Genomic DNA, 21,921 nt, shown 5'->3' on the forward strand with positions numbered 1-21,921 from the left:
GTCCTCTTTATAATCCTGGGTAGGGCCACACCTAGTAGCAGGCAGGTAATGACATCATAGGTTGCTAGGCAGACTAGGGCCAGTATGCTAACAGTCTCAAAAGATTTTTAATGAGCAAAAAGTAAGATAGAGCCCCCAGAGAGTGGGGAACACCCAGTACCCCACGTCTTTGAACACAGGCCGAAGTTGACTAGAGCTGCTTTCTGTTGGTGTATATACAGCCAGAGGGCCTCAGTCACACCTTGCAGCTGCCAGCCCTCTTCTGGCTGAAAATATCCCTGGGGTGTGTTTGCAACTAGAAAAACAAAAGTCACAGAGGCTCTGTGTGGTACATGGTCTGTTGCAACAATTTGAGAATTGAGGCTGGAGAACTGCAGTTTTGAGGATTGCCTGGCTCCATAGTAAGGCCAGGCAGGCATGGTGGCGCATTACCTGTCATTCTAACGTTTGAGACAAGCAGGAGAGATGGCTGAAAAAGCCACTCTTATACAACTTGAAGCTAGTTTGGGCTGCCATGGACTCTATTTCAAAAACACTAAAGACTGTCCTGGCGTAGTGTGGTGGTGCATGCCTTTAATCCCAGCACTTGAGAGGCAGTGCTGGTCTGGTCTACAAAGAGAGTCCAGAACAGCCAGGGCTATGCAGAGAAACCCTGTCTTTAAAAAAAAAAAAAAAAAAAAAAAGGTATCTTGAACCCCTCACCCTTGGTGGTTTTGTTTTTGTTTTTTGAGACACGGTCTCTCTGTGTTAGTCTTGGCTGTCCTGGACTCACTTTGTAGACCAGGCGGGCCTCGAACTCACATCGATCCACCATGACTCTGCCTCCCGAGTGCTGGGATTAAAGGCGTGCGCCACCACGCCCGGCTTTGGTTTTTGCTTTTTCAAGACAGGTTTCTCTGTGTTAACAACAGCCCTAGGCTTTGTAGACCAGGCTGGCCTTGAACTCACAGAAACCCACTTGTCCCTGCTTCTCGAGTGTTGGGTTTAAAGGTATGTGCCACCCCTGGCCCCTTGGTGTCTTCTTCTTTCTTCTTTCTTGTCCTCCTCCTCCTCCTCCTCCCTTTTTCTTTTTTCAAGACAGTGTTTCTCTGTGCAGCCCTGGCTTTCCGGGACTCTGTTGACCAGGCTGGCCTCGAACTGACAGTGATCTGCCTGCCTCTGCCTCCCTGAGTGCTGGGATTAAAAGCATGCACCACCATGCCAGGCTTCTTCTTATTGTTATTATATATTATAATATATATATATTAATCCCGAGTGCTAGGATTAAAGGCTTGAGCCACCACGCCCGGCTCTATTTATTTTTTATACAGTGTTCTGCCAGCGTGTGAGCCAGTCAGCCATAAGAGGGCGCCAGATCTCATCATAGATGTTTTTTGAGCCACCATGTGGTTTCTGGAAATTGAACTCGAGACCTTTGGAAGAACAGTCCTCTTAACCTTTGAGCCATCTCTCCAGCCCCCTTATTATTTCTTAATAAACTTATGTTTCTTCTGCTCAGAAACTAGACAGGCGCATGTCTTTAATCCTTGCACTCAGGAGGCAGAGGCAGAGGCAGGCACATCTCTGAATTCAAGACCAGCCTGGTCTACAAGTGAGTTCCAGTACAGCCCAGCTACAAAAAAACAAAACCCACCATACAAGCCAGTGGTAACACTAGGGAATAGTTGTACGAAGAAACATATGCAAGACCACCGACATTAGAACTTGAAGGAAACACTGAGAGCCATCACTACCCACAGGTTTAAAAAATAAAAGTCAGGGGCCGGACAGTGGTGCACGTGCCTTTATTTAATCCCAGCACTCAGGAGACAGAGGCAGGCGGATCGCTGTGAGTTCAAGGCCAGCCTAGTGTACAAAGTTAGTCCAGGACAGCCAAGGCTATAACGCAAGAAAAACTCTGTCTCAAAAAATCCAAAGAAAGAAAAAGAAAGAAGAATGATACTGTCTCTCAAATGTACTTTCAAGTTATTGGGATGCAGTCAGAAAAGGTGGTGAATATGCTTGGGAAGTTGAGGCAGGAAGACCAGGAGATTAAACATCTGAGTGTAGCCTGAGCTACATGAAGCCTTGTCTGAAAAAATAAACAGCATGGCTGGGCATGTAGGTCAGTTGGTAGAGTGCTCACCTGCATTACAAAGCAAGTCCAGGACAGCCAAAGCTACAGAGAGAGTCTGGGGTGGAGGGGGAGTGCTCACTTACAATCATTAAGATAAAGGAAATATAAGCAGGGTGTGGTAGTGCATGGCTGTCATCCAGTTCTTCAGTGTTGGAAGCAGAAGCTGAGGAGTTCCAGGCCACACTGGGCTGCAGACCAAAATCCTATCTCAAAGTAAATAAACAAAAATTGAGGTTCCTTTGGGGCAGTGGTGGCGGACGCCTTTAATCCAAGCACTCAGGAGGCAGAGGAAGCCAGCCTAGTCTCCAAAGTTAGTCCAGGACAGCCAAGGCTACACAGAGAAACCCTGTTTCAAAACAAAACAAAACAAAACAAAAATGAGGCTCCAGAAAGGAGGGCAAGCCATGCTGGGAAAGGCGAGAAAGCAAGGCAGGCTGAAGGAACTGTAAGGTGTCCCCAGCAGAACTTAAGAGGGTCGTGCCTGCACTACGTCTGAGAAGTTTCTGGTCTGCAGAATATTCCTTAGTCGGTGTGAGACCACTTGGCACCAGGGAGGAAGTTATGGCCTTCCTGCAGACACAGGCGCAGGGCAGGGAGGAAACCACAAAGGAATGCAATTCTACAATACGCTGCTCTGCATTCTGTTGCCTCTTACCTTTCCATCCCCACCTCAGCAAATGGCCCTCCCAGAATCTCAGACCTGTACAGAGGAACTGTGCTTGACCCTGACTCCAAACCTCAACAAGTCTGATGGTTCTACCCTGGGAGGAGGCAGGGTTTCATTGGGTACCAGTTTATGGGCTAGTGCTCTATCTGCATGTACACCTGCATGCCAGAAGAGGGCATCAGATCCCATTGTAGATAGTTGTTAACCACCATGTGGCTACTGGGAATTGAACTCAGGACCTCTGGAGGAGGAGCCAGTGCTCTTAACTGCTGAGCCATCTCTCTAAACTCCTCTACCCCCTTTTCTTTCTGAGACAGGGTTTCTCTGTGTAGTCCTGGTTGCCCTGGAATTTGCTGTGTAGACAAGGCTGGCCTTGAACTCAGAGATCTGTCTGCCCCTATCTCCTGAGTTCTGGAATTAAAGGTATGTGCCAACACCACCTCAATCTTTTATATAAATTTGGTTGGTTTTTCGAGACAGAGTTTCTCTGTGTAGCCCTGGCTATCCTGGACTCACTTTGTAGACCAGGCTGGCCTTGAACTCACAGTGATCCACTTGCCTCTGCCTCCTTGAATGCTGGGATTACAAGTGTGTGCCACTGGTACCCAGTTGTTTGTTTTGTTTTAAGACAGGGTTTCACTATGTAACTGTGGCTGCCCTGAAACTCCTCTGCCTTCCCAGTGTTTTATTTAATATATATTAAATAGAAGCAGGCAGATTTCTGTGAGTTCGAGGCCAGCCTGGTCTACAAAGCAAATCCAGGACAGTCAAGGCTACACAGAGAAACCCTGTCTTGAAAAATAATAAAGTATATATTATATAAACATCATACACACACACACACACACACACACACACGGCTGGAGAGATGGCTCAGTAGTAGTTAAGAGCACTTACTGGGGCTCTTCGAGAGAGGACCCAAGGGTCAATTCCCACCACTCAAATGGCAGTTCACAACCCTCTGTAACTCTAACTCCAGGGGACCTGATGCCCTCTTCTGGCTGCTATGGGCACTGCACACATGTGCTATATAGGTACATGCAAACAAAACACCCATACACATAAAATAAATAAAATTCTATAAAATTAGATTCTGTGTGTATGAGTATTTTGCCTGTGTGTATACCTGGTACCCATGAAGGATAGAAGAGGGCACCAGATTCGCAGTTATGGATAGTTATGAGCCAACATGTGGGTGCTGGGAACTGAACAGAAGTACCCTGAAACAGCAGCAACTGTTCTTTTTTGTTTGCTTGTTGTTTGAGACAGGGTTTATCAGTGTGACCTTAGCTGGCTTTGAACTCAGAAACTCAAGAGATCCACCTGCCTCTGCCTCCCAAGTACTGGACCTTTGGAAGAGCAGCCAGTGCTCTTACCCTCTGAGCCACCTCTCCATCTAGAGAATATCAAATTTCTAGAGCTGGAGATACAGGTGGTTGTGAGCTGCCATATGGGTAACGGGAATTGAACCCGGGTTCTCCTCAAGAACATTTGGTCTTAGCTGTGGAGCCATCATCTTTCTAGGTGCCAGTTGATAGCTCTTGAAAACAAATTCTTATGTGTGGCTGGCCTTAAATTCACTGTGTAGTGGAGACTGACCTCGGCCATCTGGTCCTGCCCCATCTCCTGAGTGCAACAGTTACAGGCTGCTGTGCGCTGCTCAGCTTTTCTGTTGAAGTAGACTTGCTTTCCGCCTGTTGCCGCTCCACTGAGGATCCCGGGAGGGGCTTTCAGCATTCAGCTCTGTGAACACAGCAGGCACAGCTTAAATAATCACCCTCTTCCAGCTGCAAATGGGAACTTAGAGTGCTGGAGGCTCACACACAGGAAGTAGGGACCAAAGCTTCTCATTCACACCCCGAGAAAAATCCACTCCCAGGGTTCCGCCCCCCCCCCCCCGACTTCCCTGAGGTCACCTTGTAACTCCACCACAGTCTTCCAGGGCCCTGGGTTGAATGCCCCCTCCCCAGCCCCCCCAAGATCAAAAGATCCCCGTGGAAATTCCTTAGGAATACCCAGGCTATCGGGGTGGGTGTGGAGTGGCCCGGGGAGGAAGAGAGCATCTAAACCTCTCCCTTCCGCATCTGCATCGTGACCTCCTGGCCCAGAGCCGGTTTCCACGGCAACGGTACAGCGTCCCACAACAGGAAGCTTCAGGTGCCCAAGGTTCAGCTAAGCAAGTCCCTGGCTCTCGGAAGACTAGGCTTGGAGAACTCTCTTCGCCCATCGGAGTTCAGGGTCTGCCCCAGAAAGCAAAGGTTAAAATAACCAAGCGTGGTGGAGCAGGAGGCAGGATCATGAGTTCAAAGTCATCCTGAGCTGCAGAGTGTTTGAAGTCAGCCTGGGCTACTTGACACCTGGCCTCAAAAAAATAAAAATTAAAATAAAAAGAGACGGAGGCCGGCGAGATGGCGCACGCCTTTAATCTCAGCACTTGGGAGGCAGAGGCAGGTGGATCACTGTGAGTTCAAGGCCAGCCAAGGGCGGGGAGGAGAGAAAGAGAGAGAGAGAGGGAGAGAGAGAGCGGGAGAGAGAGGGAGAGAGAGAGAGAGAGGAGAGAGAGAGAGAGAGAGAGAGAGAGAGAGAGAGAGAGAGAGAGGGAGGGAGAGAAGTGAAGGGAGGGTGGGGGACACGTCCCTCTCCTCTGAAAGGTGCCTGTCCTTTCCAGTCGCCCTCAGTTTCCCATCAAGCCCAGGAAAGGACGGTGCAGGGCTCCACGCCACAGCATCAGACTGTTTCCATTTTGGGGAGCTATCATGAACTCACAGCGGTCAAAGAAAAGGGGAAGCGAGGCCGCGGGGGCGGGGGCACCCGTGGGTGGGAGGGACGTGAGGACTGCACGTCGTCGCCTCTCTGGCAGGATTCACTCTCCTGCCTGATCTGTCCGGGCCTGTTGAAATCTTTGCTCTGAAAATCTCTAGCGTCAAGTGGATGGAGCGTGGCCCTAAGGGAGAGGGGCACCTGTGAATGGATGGCGTCCCCAAACGATTCCAGGGAACCTTTATCCCTGGCAAGGGCTTGTCTGGTGGGTTAAAGAGACCTGCCTGCAGAAGTTGGGGGATCAGGACTTGATTTCAGATCCCTGCGAAACGCGAAGCCTCAGTTTACTCTCTCGAGGGAATGGCGGTGCTGATAGCCCAGGGGAGTGGGCACTAGTCAAGCAATTCATCTGGACGCATGACTCCTTGAGGCCTGGAGCCTTCTCTCCTGGACTCACCTTCTCATCGCTGAGGCCGTCTCTCTCACAAGCACTCCGCCCCCCTAGAAGTCACCCCTTACAAGTCATTACCTCAGTTTGGAAATTCCTGGGTCGCAGCGGCCAGCGAGGTACTCTGAGTACCACCCCTCTCGGCCAGGGTACAGTCTTCATCCGGAAATACCAAAGTCCTCGTTCCGGAGGGGAAGGCGCGAGGTTTCCGGGAAAGTGGCCCCGACAGCACCGCCCCTCGGCCCCCCGCGGCCAGCCGCTATAAAGGCAGCGCTGGCCTCTGACCGCAGCCAGTGCTTGCGCCGGATTCCGTTGCTACCTGCTCTCAGCCCCTGCCCTGCTATGGCTCCCACCTTCGCCGGGCCCGTACTGCCTCTGCTCCTGGCCCTGGTCACCGTTATGATCCCAGGTGAGTCCGAGATGGGGTCGCTTTTGGGGACAGGTCTCCGATCTCCAAGGTGGACCCAAAGCGCGATGGAGAGTCCTGCTCCCGGAGCAGCGGAGCATCACACGGATCGTACTTAAGCTGCTGTTAACGGGAAGTAGGAGTGTAGAAGGGAAGGGTTGAAAACCAACAGCCTGGAGTTCGAATCCCGCGTTGCATGACTCCATGGGCAGGCTATAGAACACAAGTGTTTCTCATTCTCTTTTCTCCTCCCTGTCCCTCTCCCTCTCTCTTCCTCCTCTCCCTCTTTCCAGATGCTTCCCTTCCCCGCCTTCTCTTCCCTTCCCTCCCGTTTGGCTGATGCCTTGACATGTAGCCTCTTCTCGGTCTTGAACACTCACTCCTCGTGGCCTCCCAGCCCTTCCTCCTTCAGTCTGCGATTACAGGCTGAAGACACACGGCTCCTCTATAAATTTGTACGGTTAGAACCTGGGTTCCAGGTCTGTGCAATGGCAACTGTGGTCACAGGCCTTGTCATGGGGCAATCAGAATGTGGCCCAGGTGGGGAGCAGATGGTATGAGGGGCTGACCCGTGCAAAGCTGAGTCTTGAGGTCCGGTTCCCTTCCCACAGACACCCTGTTCCTCATGCGCAGCCCTGGGGAAGTCCAGGCTGCTTCTGCGCTGGGGAATTCCAGGGCTGATGTACTCAGGAGCCGGAGGCTGAGAAGTGAAGCTGCCCAGGACTCCCCTCTGCTGCCCTCCCTCGCTGAAGCCTGGGGACCGCCCAGCTGTTCTGTGAGAGGAAGGGTCAGAAGTTGGTGCGAAGCTCACGAGAGTTTTCTGATCTGGATTCCCAGAATTGCTCATAGCTGGATAGTCTCTTAGCCTCAAAGTTCTCCGTGGAGTGTCCAGCCGCTGTACTTCTTCCAGCCCAGCCCTCTAATCACAGCACTGGTGTCCTTCGGGAAGAGAGGGGGCAAAGTTGAGCTCACAGGCTTTTGGTGGTGTTTTTAGTTTTTTTTTTTTAGTTTTTTTTAGTTTTTTTGGGGGGGGGACAGGGTTTCTGTGTTAGCCTTGGCTGTCCTGGACTTGCTTTGTAGACCTGGCTGGCCTTGAACTCACAGAGATCCACCTGCCTCTGCCTCCCAGAGTGCTGGGATTACAAGCATCCACCACTACTGCCCAGGGTTTGTTCCTTTAATTTATTGATTACATTTTATTTGTTTATTGTACATGTGTGTGCATGTGCCACAGCATAAATGTGGAGGCTGGAAGGCAGCTTGCAGAACTGGTTCCCTCCATTGCGTGAGCTCCGGGCACTGACGTCAGGCGGTCAGGCTGCTTGCAAGTCTTTGCCTGTTGAGCCTTCTTGCTGGCTCCTTTTTAGTGTTTTCACACTGAAACTCCGTATATTGGCCAGGCTGGTCTACAAGTTGCTCTCCAGGACAGGCTAACTTCGAACTCATGATCTTCCTGCTTCTGCCTCCCAAGTGTTTGATTTACAGGCTCCACACCTGCCCCTCCTCCTTGCTTAAGCCTGTGGTGGAGACAGACCATAAGTCTTTGCATAAGTTAGTCAAGTGCTATATTTCTGAGCAACCCCCCAGGCTAAGGGACATCCCCTCCAAAAAAAAAAAAAACACACACCAAACACCAAAACAACAACAACAACAAAAACCCAGGGTCTCCCTGTGTAGCTAAAACTCACCATGTAGATTAAGCTAGCCTCGAACTCACAAAGATCCTCTTGCCTCCTAAGTGCTATGATTAAAGGTGTAAGCCACCACATCTGGCATTAGGGACAGATTTTCAATGTGACCACCACTACCCAGAGGGTCTTCTTATTTCATTCCTTCCCTCTTTTCCTCTGACTCTGTTTTCAGTTCCTGCCTCCCTGACTCAGGGCCTTTGCGTTCTCTGTTCTGTCTGAAAAAAAAATTTTTTTCCCCTCTATTCAGCCTTCTCATCCTTCAGATTTCTTCTCAAATCTACCAACAAGGAACTATATGTGTTTTTTAAATTAATTAAAAATTTTATGTGAATTAGTGTTTTACCTGCATGTATGACTGTGTGAGAGGGTATTGGCTCCTCTGAAACTGAAGTTACAGACAATTATGAACTGCCATGTGGGTGCTGGGAATTGAACCCAGGTCCTTTGAAAGAGGAGCCTGTGCTCTTATTCTCTGAGCCATCTCTCCAGCACTGAAGGAACTAAATGTTATGTCTTACTCTATTTACTTTTTTTTTTTTTTTTTTTTTTTTGGTTTTTCGAGACAGGGTCTCTCTGTGTAGCCTTGACTGTCCTGGACTCACTTTGTAGACCAGGCTGGCCTCGAACTCACAGCAATCCGCCCGCCTCTGCCTCCCGAGTGCTGGGATTAAAGGCGTGGGCCACCACGCCCAGCTCTTTATTTACTTATTATTTTTCCTTTGAGACAGAGTTTCTCTTGTAGTCCAGCTGTCCTGGACTCGCTTTGTGGACCAGGCTGACCTGAACGCTCAGAGATCTGCCTGCCTCTGCCTCCTGAGTGCTAGGATTAAAGTGCTGTGCCATTGTGCCCAGCTGTATGACAAAACTCTTATTGCCAGCCACTGTTGAGCCAGGCATGGTGGCACACGCCTTTAGTTTCAGCACTTGGGAAGCAGAGGCAGGCAAATCTTTATGAGGCTAGCCTGGTCTACAGCCAGGGCTACACAGAGAAACCCTGTCTCAAACCAGACAGACAGACAGACAGACCAAAAAAGGGAAAGCCAGAATAAGAACAAGAAGGAAAACCCTGCTGCTCTGTGAGGCTGGTGCAGGCTCAGTGGGCAGAGCCCTGTCTAGTCTGAAACCCTGGGCTCCATCCCTAGCTCTGCATTAAACTGGGTGTGGCAGCATGTCTGTCTGACAGCCGGCACAGCCCTTAAGCACTGGCCACTCTTACCGAGGATCAGTATCCCAGCACCACAAAGACTCAATTTCAGAGGGTCTGATGGCCTCTTCTGGCACCTATTTGCATGTACATACACACACACACACACACACACACACACACACATATGTACATGCACAAACACAAAGTAATTATTTTTAAAGAGAAAGGAAATCCATTTGTCACCCAGGATGTGTTCAGCTCCTGATCCTCCTGAGTGCTGGAATTACAGGAATGTGCCACCACACTCAGTTTCTGGGGTGCTCCACTTCAGGCATGCTAGGCAGGCACTCTGCCCACTGATCCCAGCCAGCCCTAGTCTCAGCCCCTCAACACCCATAATTTGTTATCTTGTGTACTCCGTGTTTGGCTGCCTCCTGCATGGGGGGGGGGGGGAGGGGCGGGGTCAGAACTCTGCCTGGCTCAAGGCTGCACGGTCAGCACTTAGCCCTGAGGTCACATAGCAGAACCAGCCTATCACCTCTCTCCCTTTTGTTCCAGGGCCTGGTGGTGCTCAGCTATCCATGAACCCCATAGAAGCCATCCTGCCTCAAGGAGGGTCCCTGCTGGTGAACTGCTCATCCTCCTGCAACGGGAGCCTTAACCTGGGCTTGGAAACTCAGTGGCAGAAAGTCAAGCTGGAGAGTGAACGCAACTGGAAGCTGTTTGAGCTGAGTAACATTCAGAAAGACAGCAGACCAACGTGCTTTGAGAACTGTGACACCGTTCAGTCCTCGCTCTCTGCCAGCATCGTGGTGTATTGTGAGTGGCATGGCCAGGGGCGGGATGTAGAGAGACCCAGGGGACTTGACAGCTGGCACATGAGGAGGCAGCTTTGGAAAGTCCCATAGTCATTTAGAAAGCTCTTTAAGCCTCTGCCAGGAGAGTGTACCATAGGGATTTAGAACATTCTAGAATGCTACCATCTGATGCCTGGATTTTTCTTATTTAACTGTATTATTATTATTATTATTATTATTATTATTATTATTATTATTATTAAGTATTTCTAATGTTTTGGGTTTTTAAATTTTTTTTTCCAGACAGGGTTTCTCTGTGTAGCCTTGGCTTTCCTGGACTAGCTTTGTAGACCAGGCTGGCTTCAAACTCACAGAGATCCACCTGTCTCTGTCTCCAGAGTGCTGGGATTAAAGGTGTGCACCACCACGCCCAGCCTGCGTTGTACTTTTGAATTTTTAGTTTATTTTTTTAATTACGTCAGGAGCTGGGTGCTGTGGTGCTTACCTGTAATCACAGCACTTGGGAGGCAGAGGCAGACAGATGTCTGTGAGTTCGAGGCCAGCCTGGTCTACAAAGTGAGTCAAAGACAGCCAAGGCTACACAGAGTAACCTTGTCTCGAAAAGCCAAAAAATTTATCTTAGGCGCAGTGGCACGTTATTCTAATTCCTACACCTGGGAGACAGAGGCAGGAGGATCTTTGTGAGTTGAAGGTCAGCCTGGTCTACATAATGAGTTCCAGGCAAGCTGGGGAGGCTACACGGTGAAACATGTTCCAGGGTGTTGATAAATATATATATATATATATATATATATATATATATATATATATATATATTTTTTTTTTTTTTTGGTTTTTCGAGACAGGGTTTCTCTGTGTAGCCTTGGCCATCCTGGACTCACTTTGTAGACCAGGCTGGCCTCGAACGCACAGTGATCCGCCTGCCTCTGCCTCCCGAGTGCTGGGATTAAAGGCATGCGCCACCACGCCCGGCTGTGTTGATGACTATTGAGAATTAATATTCAATCACATAATTAGTAAAACCTTATTCATTCATTAATCAATAATTTCCCCAAACAACCATACATTGAGACTATGATTCATTCAAAATTAAGCACAGAGGTGAAGATAATAACGAACCTATTATCCCACTATCAATTCATCTTCCTCCTATTTACGGTCCCAGGTACTTGCATTATTATTTTCTCTGGAATTTGTCCATTCCCTCCTCTCCTGCACCTTCCCTTGAGTTCCCCAACCTTTGGCCTTGCAACCTCAAAACTCCACTCCCTCTCTTCTGCCAAATCCCAAGTTTCAGAGTTTTGTTTTGTTCTGTTTTGTTGATTTTTGTTTTTTTGCTTTTTCGTGACAGGGTTTCTCTGTGTAGCCTTGGCTGTCCTGGACTCACTTTGAGACTAGGCTGGCCTCGAACTCACAGCGATCCGCCTACCTCTGCCTTCCAAGTGCTGGGATTTAAAGGCGTGCGCCGCCGCCGCCGCCGCCGCCGCCGCCGCCGCCGCCGCCGCTGCCGCCGCCGCCACCACCACCACCACCACCTGGCTTCAGCATTTTTTTGTTTTTAACCAATCAACTTTAAATTAGGTGGAGCAAGGTTTCCACCACAAGGACAGGTGTACCTGAGAATGCGATGGTCTGAGCAGACACTAGCTCTTAGGGGCCCAGTAATTAGCATTAAAAGACATAGCACCAGACCAACCCCCATTACCAGGGACAGAGGACAACTTCCAGGAGTGATTTCTATCCTTGCACCAGGTAGGACCCAGAGAATTGGAACTCAGGTCATCAGCCTTGGTGGCACTAAGCGCCTTCACTCTCTAAACCATCTTGCTGGTCCTGTTTTTGTTGTTTGCTTGTTTGTTTTTATTTTTCCAGACAGGGGTTTTCCATGTAGCTCTACCTGATCTGAAGCTCACTCTAGAGACCAGGCTGGCCTTGAACTCAGAGACCTGCCTACCTCTGCCTCCTGAGAGCTGGGATTAAAAGCTTGTGCCACCACTGCACTGTTTTTATTTATTTATTTTTTCAAAGATTTTGTGTGTGTGTGTGTGTGTGTGTGTGTGTGTGTGTGTGTGTATGTGTGTGTGTGTTTGAATGAATGTTTTGAACCTGCATTATGAATGTGCCCACTTGTGGAGACCAGAAAAGGGCACTGAGACCTCTGGAACTGGAGTTCCAGGTGGTTGTGAGCCATGTGGGTCCTGGGAACCGAACCCAGGTCCTCTGCTATAGCAGCCAGTGCTTTAACTACTGAGCTACCTGCTTGCTTTTTTTTTTTAAAGGTAAGCTGGCTTTGACATCTTGCTTTTCATGTACCCACCTCCCAAGCACCCAGACTGTAGGTGTGTGTGCCTACAAGCCTGCACTGGACATCAGTTCTTTACATAAGATATATAGGTGTCCTGCAACCTTCAGATTCCAGGCTTGGAAATGGTTGGTGCCTGGATCCCTCCCACGGGGAACTGGTCCAGATCCAGGGTTGTTCTGTCCCCTTAGGGCTGAGAATGGGACCATCAGAGTTTTGCTCTTGGCCAGGTATGTGCCGAACCACTGAGCATCCTAACCCACAATGCAGCTGTGTTTGAAGGTCAAATATTTACCAAACCACTCAAAGATAGAGGACCAGGGGAATGGTGAGATAAAGTTTGGTTTGGGCATACCACAGAATAGTTTGCAATTGTATAAAAGAATGCAAAAGCTCCTTCCTGCCCGAAGGAATGTTTTATTAATTAAAAGGAAATGCATGCTGAGGAGGAGTGCTGTGACCATTTCTGTGTTGGGTGCAGCAGGGGCAGGAGGGGAGGGGAGGCCTCACATGTTACGCCGGCGCTAACCTCAACCCTTCTCCCAGCTGCTCTGGGTATTCTAGGGATGGGGCCCTCTCTCTGAACCATGCCCCCAGCCTCACTGGGGACTTCCAGGCAGAGGCTATACCCAGCTGGCTTTGGAATTAGCACTGAGGAACTGGGTAACCATTGGGCATTTGGCAGCTGTCCTTAGATTGGTATGATACAGGGAAACCTGAAGGTCATCAGTCTTAGCTGGGTGCTGTGGCTTACACCTGTGATCGCAGCACTCAGGGAGGCAGAGATAGGTGGATCTCTGAGAGTTCGAGGCCAGCCTGGTCTACAAAGAGGGTCCAGGACAGCCAAAGCTACACAGAGAAACCCTGTCTTGAAAAAGAAAAAAAAAGGAAGAAAGAAAGAAAGAAGCCATAAATCTTAGTGTTGGCTGACAGAAATCTCAGCCTTTGGGAACTCTCAGTGTAGCTTGTGATTTGGAGGATGGTGGGTATATGTGCCAGTGCTGCCCTGGAGGGAGAGAAGTCCCCAAGCATTCCTGGTGGCCTTGAGAAGTCCCTCTGATGAGCTTTCCCAGGGTACCTGATCTTGGAAACCCAGGGCTGGGGCCGGGGCTGTCACTTGGGCTGTTCAGCTGTGCCTGCCTGCCTTACTTTACATGAACCTGAGCCAGGGGTGGTGGTGGTGGTGGTGCATGCCTTTAATCAGAGGACTTGGGAGGCAGAGGTGGAGTTCAAGGCCAGCCTGTTCTACATAGTGAATTTCAGGTGTGTGTGTTGGGAGTCACTAACAACCACCCAAAAACCCAGGCAGGGGTGGGAGGGGTTGTTCCTGGCAGAGGGAACCCCCTAGAGAAAGGCTGGAGAAGAAAACTACCACCTTGTGCACATGAGAAGAACTGCGCATGGGTGCCAGTGTGGGTGCTTTCTCCTTGGGAAGAAAGGAGTGAGGGAGCCAGGGAGGGTGTGGAAAGCTAGATTACCGGAAGTGGAAGCTGGCTGGCGGCAATTGGATCCAGCCGCAGCCTGGCTCGCTTGCTGCTTATGATTGCAGCATCCAAGATGGAAGGGGCAGACAAATATTTGAACAACCAGGATTTTGTGAGAGACTAAAGTTCAGGGCCAAGAAGTAAGACCAAGAACCATGCTCTCCCCCATGTGCCTGGTTTTTGTTTGTTTGTTTGTTTTGTTTTTTGTTTTTTCCAAAACAGGGTTTCTCTGTGTAGTCTTGGTTGTACTGGACTCACTTTGTAGACCAGGCTGGCCTAGAACTCACATTGATCTGCCTGCCTCCACCTCCCAAGTGCTGGGATTAAAGGCATGCGCCACCACGTCAGGCTTGTTTTTGTTTTTTGTTTTTAATGCCTGTGTTTTAAGTCAGGGAGTCAAGTTGTCTCTTTGGGGACTTAGGTCTGAAAGGAGCACAAATTCTACAAGCTGTATTTTTATTTACTTTGTATAGGGAGGAGTGGCACAGTATGTGCAAGGAGGTCAGAGGTCATTTCTTTCCTTCTTCTTCTTTTTTTTTTTTTTTTAGACAGGATTTCACTGTGTGGCTTGTCTGTCCTGGAACATTCTCTGTAGATCAGGCTGACCTCGAATTCACAGAGATCTGACTGCCTCTGCCTCCCAAGTGCTGGCATTTAAAGGCATGTGCCACCACTGCCCAGCTCAGAGGTTAATTTTTACAAAATGATTTGTTTTTATTTTATGTGTAGGGATATTTTGCTTGTGGGTAAGTGTACACCCAGTTTGTGCCTGGTGCCTCAGGAGGCCAAAAGAGGGAGCCAGAGTCCATGAGGTTGTGAGCCACCATTTAGGTGCCTGTCTCTGTCTCCAGAGTGCTGGGATTACAGGTGTATACCACTATGCTAGGCTTTCAGGGTTTTTTGTTTTTGTTTTTGTTTTTTCGAGACAAGGTTTCTCTGTGTAACAGCTCTGGCTGTCCTGGACTCACTTTGTAGACCAGGCTGGCCTTGAACTCACAGCAATCCTCCTGCCTCTGCCTCCCAAGTGCTGAGATTAAAGGCATACACCACCATGCCCGGGTTATATGTTGTTTTCATTGTGTATGTATGATGTGTGGGTGTAAAACCTGCATGTCTGGTTGGGCATGGTGGCGCACACCTTTAATCCCAGTACAGGAGGCAGAGGCAGGCAGATCGCTGTGAGTTCGAGGCCAGCCTGATCTACAAAGTGAGTCCAGGACAGTCAAGGCTACACAAAGAAACCCTGTCTCGAAAAACCAAAAACCAAAACAAAACAAAACAAAAAGCCCTGCATGCCAGGTCTGCATATGGGAGGACAGAGGATAACTCAGTGGGGTTTATTCTCTTTTCCAACTTTGCATGGGATCCAGGGATTTGTTAGTTAGTTAGTTCGTGTGTTTGTTTTTTGAGACACAGTTTCTCCGTGTACCCTTGGCTGTTCTGGAACTCACTGTAGTCCCAACTGGCCTTCAACTCAGAGATCCACCTGCCTTTGCCTCCTGAGTGCTGGGATTAAAGGTGTACCACCACTCCTGGTCACTTTAATTTTATCAATGCAATGTGTGTGTGTGTGTGTGTGTGTGTGTGTGTGTGTGCGTGTGTGTGCGCATGCGCGTGTGAGAGAGAGACAGAGACAGAGACAAAGATGATGGAATCCAGGGCCTCCTGCCTGATAGGCAAGGCCTCTAAGACTGGGCCACCCCCCACCCCCTCAGTCCTGAGGAGTCATGTCTACCTCTAGCACACTTGTTTGCACAGTTTGCTCTTGATAGAATTTGGAGTTTGTTTTCACCTCTCAGGAATCACTGCTGGGAATGGGTGACAACTCGTGTGCACACACCCCTAGCCTCCTCCCTGGCTTTCCCCACGGCTCTCTGCATTCCTGTCTGCTTAGGGCTGTGGTTTCCAGTGGCTGAGGCCCTCAGTCAGGTGTGGGGCTGTCAGCAGAAGTTCATCTTACAGGATCCTCAACCCTCTGTTTCCCTGCAGCATTCCCGGAACGTGTTGAGCTGAAACCTCTGCTGGCCTGGCAGCAGGTGGGCAAGAACTTCACCCTGCGCTGTGAGGTGAAAGGCGGGGCACCCCAGACCCAGCTCTCAGTGGAGCTGCTCCGTGGGGAGGAGACGCTGAGCCGGGCACTAGTGGGTGACCTCCCCAGGGAGTCCAAGGAGATCACAGCCACCTTGCTAGCTAGTAGAGACCACCATGGAGCCAATTTCTCATGCCGCACAGAACTGGACCTCAGGCCCCAAGGGCTGCCGCTGTTTTCCAATGTCTCCGTGGTCAGGCAGCTCCGGACTTTCGGTGAGGCTCTGTTCCTGCACAGGGTGCAGTGGGTTCTTGGGAGAAAGCTGACTCCAGCAGTGGGGGAGAGGTGCTGAGGAAGTTTTAGGGTTAGTGAGATGGCTCCATGGGTAAAGGGGCCTGCACTCAAGCTTGATGAGCAGAGTTCAAAGTTCAACTTCCAAAGGGGAAAACTGGCTCCTGAAAGTTGTCCTTTGTCTTCCACAAGTGAGTCGCATACACGTATACAGATCAAATAAATGAATACAAAGAAAATAAAAAGGGGGGTTTGTGGGTGGCCACGGGTCTTGCTCATGCCTGCCTTGTCTCCCAAGATCTTCCTGTGACCACCCTAAAGCTGGATAGCCCTGACTTCCTGGAGGTGGGCACTCAGCAGAAGTTGCTCTGCTCCCTGGAAGGCCTGTTTCCTGCCTCTGAAGCGCAGATGCATCTGGAGCTGGGGGGCCAGAGGCTGCCCCAAGAGAAGACAAGCAGCAGAGACTTTGTGTCAGCCACCGCCTTGGTGGAAGTGACTGGTGAGCTGGAAGGAACCCAGCAGCTGCGCTGTGTGTTGGAGCTGGCAGGCCACATCCTGGAGGATCAGAAGACCTTGCACATCTACAGTAAGAAAGGGCGGGGCTTGGTCCAGCGACAGCAGACCTGACTGAGCAGGGTACCAAAGGAGTAAGACCCAGTTCAGGGCAGAGCGGACACTGTAGGTGGGGTAGCCCATGAGTAAGGACTGGCTCCACAGGCACGACCAGGGGTGCCAGAGGTGGAAGGAGTCCCTAAGAGTTCAAGGCCAGGGCCTGGAGAGATGGCTCAGAGGTTAAGAGCACCAGCTGCTCTTCCAAAGGTCCTGAGTTCAATTCCCAGCAACTACATGATGGCTCACAACCATCTGTAATGAGATCTAATGCCCTCTTCTGGCCTGCAGGTGCACATGCAGGCAGAACACTGTGTACATAATAAATAAATAAATAAACAAACAAGTAAATAAATCTTGAGAGAGAGAGAGAGAGAGTTCAAGACCAACCAGGGCCACACAGTGAGACCTTGTTTAAAACAAACAAACAAAACAAAACAAAACAAAACAAAAAAACACTAAAATGGAGGCTAGGCCTTTCAAAAGGAAGAGCCCAGTTCCCAGATGGCCAATGCTGGAGTTTGGGGCTGACACTAGAGGACAGAGCTTGGAGTAAAGCCCACCTATACTTGACGCTGAGCTGAGGGGGTCAAGGGTCAAGGGCGGGGCTTGCTCTGGGCGGGACTCACGGAGTGTTTCCGCCCCTAGACTTTCCAGCTCCGGTCTTGACCCTGAGCCAGCTAGAGGTGTCAGAAGGGAGCCAAGTAACTGTGAAGTGTGAAGCCCACAGCGGAGCGCAGGTGGTGGTGCTGAGCGGCGCCACCCCTGGGCCACCATCCCCGCAGGTCCAACTCACGCTGAATGTCAGCTCCGAGGATCACAAGCGACGCTTCTTTTGCTCTGCGGCCCTGGAGGTGGCTGGGAAGTCACTGTTTAAAAACCAGACCCTGGAACTCCGCGTGCTGTGTGAGTGGGGCTGCGGGGTAGTGATCAACACCCGCTAACTGCCCTATGTGCCCTCTGAGCCTTCCTTGACCTGTGTCCCTTACTCTACACTTTCTCCAGATGGTCCCCGGCTGGATGCGAGGGACTGCCTGGGGAACTGGACCTGGCAAGAGGGGTCTCAGCAGACCCTGAAATGCCAGGCCTGGGGCAACCCAGCCCCCAAGCTGTCCTGCAGCCGGAGAGCAGATGGCGCCCCGCTGCCCATCGGCGTAGTGAAAAATGTCAGACGGGAGATGAGCGGTATCTACGAGTGCCATGCCGTGAGCTCCCAGGGGAAGGTCACCAGGGATGTGTCCCTGACCGTGCTGTGTGAGTGTCCTGGGATACAGGTCCGGGTGAGGGGTGGGCTAGGTGCTGAGTCCTCAACTCTCACCGTCCCCTTCTGTCTCTAACACACAGACCACCAACAGAATAATTTGGCCGTCATCATTGGGGTGACAATGGTGGCCATTGTGGGCCTTGCGATCTTGGCCATTTACCTTTACAACTACCAGAGAAAGATCAAGATATACAAGCTACAGAAGGCCCAGGAGGAGGCCATGAAACTCAAGGCGCAAGCCCCGCCTCCCTGAGCTGGCAGGACACCAGTACCTCCCTGGGCAGCAGCTGCTGCTTTTGAACAGAAAGGTTTACCCTCAACCCACCTCCTCAGGCTGTGATAGGACAGGATGGTGGCCTCAGGATGTACGTCCTCTCCACTGCACACTTGTCGCCTCAGGCCTAAGATGACGGGACTGGCAAGACTGTTAGGGTGTGTGACCTGGACCCACCCACACGTGCGCCTTCTCCAGGAAATGCTGACTTCATGATCTTGTGCCTGTGCTGAGGGGCCCCTGGCTAAGAAAGATGTGGTATCCAATAGACACGAGCAAGAGGTGAAGTATAAGACCGTACTTCCTCTGACATAGGAAAGCTGGGCATGGTCTGCAAACTCTTCATGATGATGTATTTATTAATTGTTTTACCTGCTATTTATTGAGTACCCTGCACAGACGGGAGAGCAGTGAGCAGGTGAACATAGAGGTTCTTGCCTGGACACTGTTGCAAGGGCCGTACAGTCAATAGAGCCTGAGGGAAGGGTCACGTGGGGCTGGGGTTTTTCCGGTCACGTGGGGCTGGGTTTTTTTCCATTGGTCAGGATGCTTTCCCCAAAAGGACTGACTCATGGGGACTAGCAGCGGGTTCTCTCGGAGCCCCGCCGCCACACCCTTGACTCCCAGCACCCACATGGATAACCACCTCCCCGCTCACGTGTTCCTGCCTTTTTCTCGACGTCAGCCACCATGTCTACATAAGGATGCCCACCCTTGGCTGCTCAGCTACGGAGACTCGTGCTCACGAAATGGAAGGAAATGCTGCGACTACCGGGGAGGGTCCTGCGAGCTGTGGGGTTACGGTTACCCCTCCCAGCTCAGAAGCCTTTCCTTTGACTCAATAAAGTTTTATGTTGGCCTCGGCCTCTTCTGCGTTTGAGGACAGGCATCATATCATTTAGCCAGAGCCCTCTCTGAGTATCCCTGACCCCCACCACTCCTTCCCCAAAGGATTGCCTGTTAACCTAGCCCTGAGTCTGTGGTCCAGCCTCCTCGCCCCGCCCCCTTCCCCACACTTCCTTTTTGTATTTAATGTAGGCGGTCTCTGTCCGCAGCATGTACACCTACATGCCAGAAAAGGGCACCAGATCTCATTGCAGATGGTTATGAGCCACCATGTGGTTGCTGGGAATTGAACTCAGGACTTCTGGAAGAGTGGCCGGTGTTTTTAGCCTTGAACTTACAGACATCAGCCTGCCTGTTTCCCATTTAAAGGCAGGCGATGCTACTGCCACCACCACTGGGCTTTGATTTTATTTCCTGAGACAGGGTCTGTATGTAAACCTGGCTGTCCTGGAACATGTTGTGAGAAATGGGCTGGCCTTGAACTTAGCTGGCCTGAGTCACATCTATGCCCAGTGAAATCTCTTTTAAATTTGTTTGTTTTTTCCAGCAGGGTTTCTCTGTGTAGATCAGGCTGAGCTTGAACTCAAAGAGATCTGCCTGTCTCTGACTCCTGAGTGCTAGGATTAAAGGCACCACTGCCCAGTTATTTATTTATGTATTATTTTTTTAATTTTTTAAAAATGACTTTTTGGGGCTTAAGTGAAAACTAAAACTCACTTCAGAAAAATGCAATGACTTTTGGTTGATAGTAGGGTCTGATGTATATCATTCTGGAGTGGAGGGGAGGCAGGTATCGTCAACAGGGCTGCGGGGGAGGGAGGCCCACTCTGGGGTGTGGCCGGGGAGCCTTCTTATCACCCAGGCCAGCCAATGCTTCCTGGCAGCCTGGCCAATACCTCAGGGCAGGCTTTGTGCTATGGAGTCTATCTTTTTGCTCCCGTCGCTTTTGCTGATGGCCGTCTATCCCAGGGGTGGGAGCCCCCAGCATGAGTGGATGCAAAACCCTCCAGTGCCTTCTGTGACCTCAGTGCCTTTCTTGGTGCATCTGAATCCGGAGTCGCAGGCTGTGCCTCCGGGGCACTCGGTGTGGCTTAACTGCAGCCACAGCTGCCCCCTGCCGGCGCGTTCCAGCCTGCGCACTCAGCTGCAGCAGGGAAAGACACTCAACGGATCCGGCTGGGTATCTTACCAGCTACTGGATGTGAGGGCCTGGATTTCCAAGGTGCGCTGTATCATCACCTGCGCAGGAGAAACTCGGGAGGCCACCGCCAGGATCAACGCTTTCAGTGAGGGAAACCGGGGCTCAGGCCGGGCTGGGGTGAGGGGAGAAGGGTGGTGGAAGCGGGTAGTTGGCAGTTGCTTTAGGAGGTGCCTTGTGGGCCTTACCCTTCTTGCCTTAGAACCGCCAAGAAGCGTGATCCTGGAGCCTCCAGTCCTAGTTGGCCACACATACACTTTGCGCTGCTATGTAACGCACGTGTTCCCCGTGGGGTTCTTGGTGGTGAGCCTGAGGAGAGGTGGCCAGGTGGTTCATTTTCAAAGTCTGGAGCACTTCACCCGCTCAGATCTGGCTAATGTCACTTTGATCTACCCGAAGCGGGCTGGACCCAATGACCTCTTCCAACCACTCACCTGCCATGCACGCCTCAATCTCGACGGGCTAGTGGTGCACAGAAGCTCGGCGCCTGTTATGCTGACGGTCCTCGGTGAGGCACCCTGAAAACCCGGGGAATTGGTGCGGGGGAGGGGGCGCGGGGGGGGGGAGGGGATGCTGCCACTCCAAGAGAGCCTGCAGAACAGAACAGGCGTGAGCTCCACGCTTGGTGGGCCTCATTCCTCCTGGTTCCTGATTTTCACTCCTGCTCCTAGCTTTGAGTCCAGCCTCCATAGCCTTGACCTCTACCTCCATCGTAGCCGTGGTGGGGATGCTCCTGGCTGTGGGGATTGTCTACGTGCGCAAGTGCCTGGCCGTGCAAACACAGTTATAGACGGATGTTCGATGCCTGACGAGAGGGAGGGGAAAAGAAGCCCAGAGTAATAAATTCAGAGATTCTTGTTGGAACAATAAAGCCCTTTTTCTTCAGTCTCGGCCCTACGGGTTCGTGGAGAAAGTGGTCTCCTGCTTTCTCCAAATTCCTTCTCTAGGGGGGGCTGAAGATTTGTAGATCAGGGATAGGACGTTTGCCTGGCCTTCGTTTCAAAACCTGGTACTGGTGGAAACAACACCTTGGGTGTCTCAAGGCATCTGAAGTTTCTCCTTCAAAGCTGGTTCAGGGTTCTAGAACCCGAGTTCCTCCTCGTCGCTCTCTCTCTCTCTCTCTCTCTCTCTCTCTCTCTCTCTCTCTCTCTCTCTCTCTCTCTCTCTCTCTCTCTCTCTCTCTTCCCTTTCTTTCCTTGCTGTCTTTATTCTTGCGGGGAAGAAGAGCTAAACTGACCTCCTCTCCAGGCCCTGGGTTGGGGGAGGGCTGGCTCTTGGTATGGCTTTTCCTAATTGGCTCCGCTGATACACGCCCCACCTCTGATTGGAGGCTAAGTTTCCCTTCTCCCACCTCCTTTTTCACTACAGATCCTGTGGATTACTAGGGTGGGCTAGGGGGTGGAGCTAGACTTGGTCCCTCCGCGTTATCATTAATGGGGGGAGGGGGGCAGAGTTTGGGAGAAGGAAAAACTCCAGAGTAGGCGGGGTGTACTCTAAGTAGTAGAAAAAGCTAATACCCAGATAGGAAATCTAGCATAGCAACAAGTTAGAGATGACTGCTCAGGTCGCGT

The 21,921-nt window shown here is 50.9% G+C and overlaps 2 protein-coding genes and 1 long non-coding RNA gene across 4 annotated transcripts; 2 read left to right on the plus strand and 1 right to left on the minus strand.

Moving 5' to 3' along the window:
* Nucleotides 1-663: 663 nt before the first annotated feature.
* Nucleotides 664-6,167, minus strand: LOC311598238. The gene is made up of 2 exons (XR_014779516.1): nt 6,073-6,167; nt 664-5,023 (listed from the first exon to the last, which is right to left on the minus strand). It is a non-coding gene; the product is annotated as an uncharacterized lncRNA (long non-coding RNA).
* ICAM1 (intercellular adhesion molecule 1) lies at nt 6,088-19,171 on the plus strand. Its single transcript, XM_084783225.1, has 7 exons — nt 6,088-6,400; nt 9,794-10,054; nt 15,829-16,143; nt 16,458-16,745; nt 17,417-17,674; nt 17,774-18,022; nt 18,113-19,171. The coding sequence occupies exons 1-7, from the start codon at nt 6,334-6,336 to the stop codon at nt 18,283-18,285; spliced, it is 1,611 nt and encodes a 536-aa protein (XP_084639351.1). The 5' UTR covers nt 6,088-6,333; the 3' UTR covers nt 18,286-19,171.
* Nucleotides 19,172-19,270: 99 nt separating this feature from the next.
* On the plus strand, nt 19,271-21,486 carry ICAM4 (intercellular adhesion molecule 4 (Landsteiner-Wiener blood group)). 2 transcript variants are annotated; one of them, XM_084783247.1, is made up of 3 exons: nt 19,271-20,438; nt 20,553-20,858; nt 21,022-21,486. In XM_084783247.1, exons 1-3 carry the CDS (start codon nt 20,069-20,071, stop codon nt 21,138-21,140), a joined length of 795 nt encoding a protein of 264 aa, XP_084639373.1. In that variant the 5' UTR covers nt 19,271-20,068; the 3' UTR covers nt 21,141-21,486. The 2 variants fall into 2 exon arrangements, with proteins under 2 accessions (XP_084639373.1, XP_084639372.1); XM_084783246.1 differs by having other exon boundaries at nt 19,271-20,858.
* Nucleotides 21,487-21,921: the final 435 nt, after the last annotated feature.

Source organism: Acomys minous, assembly GCF_964271855.1.
Source record: "Acomys minous genome assembly, chromosome: 5".
Lineage (NCBI taxonomy): Eukaryota > Metazoa > Chordata > Mammalia > Rodentia > Muridae > Acomys > Acomys minous.

Excerpts from the sequence above, each read along its gene's own strand:
- ICAM1 (XM_084783225.1), top strand. The coding sequence starts at position 6,334 with ATGGCTCCCACCTTCGCCGGGCCCGTACTGCCTCTGCTCCTGGCCCTG. Across the intron at positions 10,055-15,828 it reads TGCCAGCATCGTGGTGTATT|CATTCCCGGAACGTGTTGAG; the intron begins GTGAGTGGCATG and ends GTTTCCCTGCAG. Across the intron at positions 17,675-17,773 it reads CCTGGAACTCCGCGTGCTGT|ATGGTCCCCGGCTGGATGCG; the intron begins GTGAGTGGGGCT and ends CACTTTCTCCAG.
- ICAM4 (XM_084783246.1), top strand. The coding sequence starts at position 20,069 with ATGGAGTCTATCTTTTTGCTCCCGTCGCTTTTGCTGATGGCCGTCTAT. Across the intron at positions 20,859-21,021 it reads TGTTATGCTGACGGTCCTCG|CTTTGAGTCCAGCCTCCATA; the intron begins GTGAGGCACCCT and ends TCCTGCTCCTAG.